Source organism: Gymnoscopelus microlampas, assembly GCF_963454915.1.
Source record: "Gymnoscopelus microlampas genome assembly, chromosome: 15".
In the NCBI taxonomy this organism is placed as follows: Eukaryota; Metazoa; Chordata; class Actinopteri; order Myctophiformes; family Myctophidae; genus Gymnoscopelus; species Gymnoscopelus microlampas.
Genome location: NC_139952.1, coordinates 7,548,023 through 7,554,022, shown reverse-complemented (window position 1 = coordinate 7,554,022; position 6,000 = coordinate 7,548,023). Strand labels below are relative to the sequence as shown.

The 6,000-nt window shown below is 45.9% G+C and overlaps 1 protein-coding gene across 1 annotated transcript in view; it reads right to left on the bottom strand.

Annotated features, from left to right (window-relative positions):
- Positions 1-2,546: 2,546 nt before the first annotated feature.
- The window catches only part of arid1ab (AT-rich interactive domain 1Ab), a 132,339-nt gene continuing 128,885 nt past the window's right edge, over positions 2,547-6,000 (bottom strand). Inside the window, exon 26 of the mRNA XM_084080263.1 lies at positions 2,547-5,329. Within this exon, the coding sequence (XP_083936389.1) occupies positions 4,513-5,329 (817 nt within the window). The 3' untranslated portion in view covers positions 2,547-4,512. The remainder of the gene's footprint in view (positions 5,330-6,000) is intronic.

Sequence of the window (6,000 nt, the reverse complement as noted above, 5' to 3'; positions counted from 1 at the left end):
AGAGGCAAACAGCAGTACACAACAATGGCGGCCGAAATTTCTCAAGGGGAAATTGCTTCCCGTCGATCCTATTTAGATGCAACACCCACTGCATGTGGATCCCGCCCCCTTTTCTTCATTGGCTGTTGATTTGAATCACAACGCAGTGGCCGCGCCCCTGCTGTCCAATCTCCGACGCTAACCCTCCCAGACTACAAGCTCACAGGTTGAGAATCATTGCTCTAGGTGATGATATTCTGGAGCGTTTCACCGTCACTGAATGAGAACTCTTCAGTCATCTGTATGCAGCCTTCCACCTGCTCACCCCCCATCTCCCACCCGCCTAATGTAAATATGCTCACTGTCGCGTGGAAACCTCATAAGTCCAAAACAGTTTTGTTTTTTTCAGGATGCAAATTCAAAAGTAGCAGATCTACAAGCTCGACGTTTCGAGCATGTGGACAGGGTTGCCAGATCTGCTTATTATAATTCCCCCGCGTTGCGACGCGATGCGATGCGACGCGTTGTGAGCTTGTAGATCTGCTATTTTCAAATAGCCGATGTGCATGTTTAAGTGCTCATGTTGCCCATAGTCGCTTCTTTTGGGCTGGTTTTCCTAGACCTGGTTGCTTGTTTCTCTCACAGAATCTGGCAACACTGCTTGTGGCTCTGCTACTTTTGATGCTTTTGCACAAAAAGTTAGAATATGGAGATAAGAGGTCTCTGCCCGACAACAGCGATATGGATGTCGATAATCTCAGCATGCATGATCCATCAGGAGGCAGAGGGAGATGCTGTGTCTTGGGGTTCAGATGGAAGTGATTGTAGAATAATGGGAACCGCGGCGGTGCATTCGATAATGTAAAGGCCCCGTGTGTCAACGTGTGTGTGTGTGTGTGCATAATGTGTAAATATCAACACACTCAGCACAAACACCACATGGATGTGGTGAATGCCAAAGTCAGGGATTTTCTTTGTTTTCGCCGGTTAAGACCCGAGGCGACTGAGTTTTGGGGGCGAGCATTTTGGTGTTCCTTCTAAATCCTAAAATAAATGATGTTGCTTATGTGGTTCTCGAACCTTTTCATGCCAAGGACCGCCGAAATTATATTTTTCTATTTGGCCACGGACCCCCACCTCAAAATATGTTGTTCCAGGGACCCCCAGAAGCAAAGAGTTACAAATGTTCGCTTTAAAAATATATATATTCAAATTTGAGATTTAAAAAAAAAAAAGATGAGCTTGTATATCTGCTATTTTTGAATAGCCAAAGAATTCAAAAATGATGCGTTTCCAATGGGTTTTTCAACTGGGAAAACAAAACAATAGAACACAGCATTGAATCAGCTCGTCCGGCATTGCCGGGATTGTTGCGCTGACAACGCGTCGCTTTGTTACGTGTCAATCAGCGTGTTCAGGTTTTTATGGGGACCCAGCATTGACCGGGATTATTGCTTGGGTGAAATATTCTCTCTCTCTCTAGCTTATCGAGTTCTAGTGCAATGGCCGTCTGAAAGCATGCCCCTTCGCTTGTGCAATACCTGAAGTAATCATAATAGTCAAAGTACTTGGAGGCCAGTTTGATGTCTCCATATACGGGTGATCTGCAGATTTGTAGAAAACCAATGATCAGACCGACTTCATACCGGGCGCCGCACTCCCTCGGGTCCATGGCGATACACAAGCCGAGTTTGAAGTCGATCGGTCAAACGGTTGTTGAGATATGCGAAGGACAAACACACACACACACACACGTCATGTGTAGGGGTGAAACGATACAGAAGTTGTATCAATGCATCGATTTTGAATTCCAACGATACAACTGCATCGATATGTAAACAGCAACATACCGTGGCGTGTGACTTATGTAGAATTGGTTTTCAATTCAAATAATTGATTGTATCGATACTAAGAACCTGTGCGTTTTGTTAAGACAAGGAAGAGGGGTTTAATTGCTTTCCCATTCCATATCGCTACATTTGGGTCTATCGATGAATGTGTGTGTTCTGTGTTCATGTCAAGGTGCGAGTTTGTCCGTACGTGTTCAAATACAACATCCATGTATTTGCCGGAGAGTCACTGTGTTTACTTACTTATATCCATAATACATTTTTCCCTTAAAAGAGAAATCTTGCACTATCCACACGTTTCACACAGATAGAATCTTTTCGCTAAATAGTTACTGTATCGATTTTAAATCATTGATGCGCATCGTATTGCTGTTAACTCATTGAGCGCCCAAATTATTATTATCTATTTCTGGCCATTACAACTTTTTTTTTTTTTTTTTTCTTAAGTAAAAAAAAAGTGCTTAGGAAGCGAGATACAGCCTTTTTAAGTTATAAGTTAAACAAGGAGTGGATGGAGCTGCAAATCTTCAGATGATGATGATATCTTGGGCTAAAAAGAAAAGCACTCAACACCATAACGCTAAAACACGTGAAACACGTTAATGGCACTCAATGAGTTAACATGTATCGTTACACCCCAATAGATAATAAAATGATACGATATACAGACATCACATAGGAGGGGAATAATGAATAAATCAACAGCCAACATCTTACGAAGATTTCATGTACATTTATTCTTAACACGTGGAACATATAGTATAAAGATTTTCATACTGAATAAATGATATTCATTAAGCCAAAAAAAGGAAAAAGAGGAATTTACATCAAGGGGTTTTTAGCTACATCGTCTGAAATACAAATATGCAGAATCCGCATCACTGAAAAAAAAAGAAAAAGAAAAAAGAACAAATTAAAACAAAACAAAGAAAAAAAACAAAATCAAATGGTTTCTTCATCAAGGTCTATAGCTTGTGGTTTTTGACAAAGAGTTCAAATGGAGCCGCAGATGTGATTCTTTTTTGTTTTCGTCGTGTCGTCGTTATATTTCTCTTACAACCTGTAACTGGAGATAGATACGGAAACTTGATCTTGTGTGTGTTGGTTGGTGGGTTCGGTTTGGGTGGGGAGAGGGTGGGGGTTGCACGGGAGAGCAGCAGCGCACCCCTGTGGCCAGACGTAGACGAGCAGGGGGGAGGTGGGTGGTGCCGAGGGGCTCGGAGGTCAAAGGAAAGAGAGATGAGGGAGGGGGGGTAGTAATCACAAACGCGGGGAAAAGCTTCGGTTAGCGCATTTCCGAGAGGAGAACAAATGCATTTGTTCTCCTCTCGGAGTTGCGCTAACCGAGGATTTCTTTTTAACGGCGCGGCGACCTCGATGCGGTGAACTTTCACTTGAACGTGACCTTTTTAAATTTGTCGGAGGTTTAAAAAACGGTGAAGAGCAACGGAAGGTGGAGAAAAAAAAGGGAGGAAGGGAGAGAGAAAGAGAGAGAGAGAGAGGTGTAATGTACATGGTATTATATACACTGCAGCTTGGTTTCTGCATCTAAGAGTCAAGGACGAGTCCTAAAAACGAGGTTTTGTCCTAAAACGAGGTGACTTCTTTCATTTAAGGGTCAAGTCATACAATCAAGGAAGTTAAGAAGAGGTCGGGGTGTTGTAAGGTTTCTCCGTTTTAAACTTTGGGGGGAAAGCCGTTTTTGTTTGTTTTTTTTTTCTCGTTTTTTTTCTCCGTTTTTTCTCTCTCGAACATTTAACTAAAATGAAAGTTTTTAAAAACTACAGTTTTTTTTCCCCGCTGCCAAGCCAGCCTCAGTGTGAAACAGTATTATTACAGTATGTATACAGTTTTTTTTTTCTTTTTTTTTTTTTTTACTTTTTAAAGGTGTACAGTACAAGAAAAAAAGTTTTCCTACAATCTACTGCACAGGCCTCCCCATCGTGACAACGTCATCTGTTCACAGCCAATAGCCTGGTTCCTTGTAAGGGGCTGAGTAATATAAGATTCCAAGTTTACAGCAATTATACCACACCAGAGTTCCATGAGTTTCTAGTTAATTTAGCCTCCAAAAACATGAACCAAGACATTGTTTTTTTTTTCTCGCCCCCTAAAAATCACTCCCCGGTTCAACCACCAGGGGGGGTGGGGGGGGGGGACACCGGGGCGCACACAACATTATCCCCCAAATTCACTGTAAACGAGACAGCAACTTTGGTTACAGTTTTTATGTTTGTTTTTTTTTTCTTCTTTTTCTGAAGGTTTTTCTTTTTCATTAAAAAAAGAAAGGAAAAAAAAATAGGTGTCCTTTTTTTTTCTCCGCAGGGGGCAGCGCACTCTCTCCTTAAAAACCCGGGTCCCGATTTATCGTTCCGTTTCTTTTCGTCCCCCCCCCACACCGGACGATTTTAAAATCCACAGCGAGCGACTTCATGATATTCCTTCCTTTCAGGTGGGAAGCAGGGCTTAAACAGAGACAGTGGAATCCGAGGTGATTTTGCATAAATAAAAAAACAAAACAAAAAAAAAAGTTTTTATTTCCTCTCAGTCTCTTCACTCACACGCAACAGACACACAAACGAAAGAAGGGAGGGGGGAAGGGGGAGAGAAGAAGAAGGGGAGGCGGGAGAAGGGGGGGGGGGGTGGCGGCGGGGGGTCAACGGAAAGAAACCCCCAGCGGCCGTCATGACCGGCCGATGAGAAAGAGTACGTCACAGATCACGTGGGACACCAGCGAGTTCATGAGGGGCGACACCGAGATGTCGAGCAGCCGCGACTCGTACAGCGTGAACTCCGAGCGGTTCTCCTCCACCTTGGCCAGGGCGTGCAGGGCCCGCGCCGCCCGCCGCATCATGTCCACGCTGGTGGGCTCCGGCCCCACGCCGCCGCCGCCAGCGCCGCCTTGCAGCAGCAGCGAGCCCTGCTGGCTCTGCTGGTACTGCGTGGCCGCCAGGCTGTCCTCCAGGAAGCCCAGCAGGTTGCCCACGCTGGCCTTCTGCACGGCGATGGCGCGCGCCGCCAGCCCGTCGCCGCGCGCCAGGTTGGCGAGCAGCACCACCGCCATCTCGCGGCACACGGCCACCTTGCGCTCGCCGACGAGGCGCACCAGCGCGCCGTAGAGCTTCTCCATGCGGCTGAAGGGCGGCGTGGCCAGGATGAGGTCCACGTTGTCGTCCTGGATGCTGAGCTTGCTGAGGGTCTCCAGGACCAGTCTCTGGGGGGAGAGCGAGCCGTGGGGGCCCAGCGTGGGGAAGGGGTCCAGGGCCTCGGCCGAGGGGCACACGGCCCAGTGGAGGAGGCCGTCGAGCAGAGGGAGGCAGATGCTCTCGGGGTAGACGCTGAGGTCCAGCTGGCCCGAGATGTTGGCGAGGGTGACGAGGCAGTTCTCCCGCAGCACCTCCAGGCAGTCCCACCACCACTCGTCGCGCTCGCAGCTCACGCCCTCGTCCTCCTCGTCCTCCTTCTCGTAGGTGACGGGCGCCTGCTTGCGCTCGGGATGCCTGCGGGGGGGGGGGAGAGGGGGGGGGGGGGAATCGGTTAAATCAGACTAATTGATATAATAGAGATTATTAAAAAAAAGAGTCGATAATTGAACTTTGAATTGATTTTTTTGAGGGGGAGGGGTTGAAAGTGTTATGTAACCATTTCATTTTCTATATGAGAAACAAATCATGAAAATAGCAATAGATCGGCAATGTGCAACAATGTTGTACAACAACGTATTAACCCATTTAGACCTGCTGCCACCTATACGTTGTTATAACTTTGAATCTGGGAGCCACCTCTGTGTCTCATTAGTTGTTGCTATACATATAGCAACATCATGTTGTATACATTTTTTTTGTAAGAATTTGAACATTTTCAGAAATCTTAGGTTAGGTTTTAGAAGGCGTTTTTAGAATCGGCCTCAGGTCTAAATGGGTTAAAGAGATAGTTCACCCACAATTTTTTTTTTTTCCTATCGATTAGTCACCCCATTGTTTTGTCGCATTCTGTTGTCTTTTGTCACATTCCTAAGCCAACAATTTGATGACCAGCGGACCGGTAGGCAGCGGTTCCGGTAGGAGACACAAAGGACACTCTTTGTGTCTCCTACCGGAACCGCTGCCGGTCATCAAATTGTTGACTTGGAATGCAACAAAAACTACCCAAAAAAATATCCATGAATTCA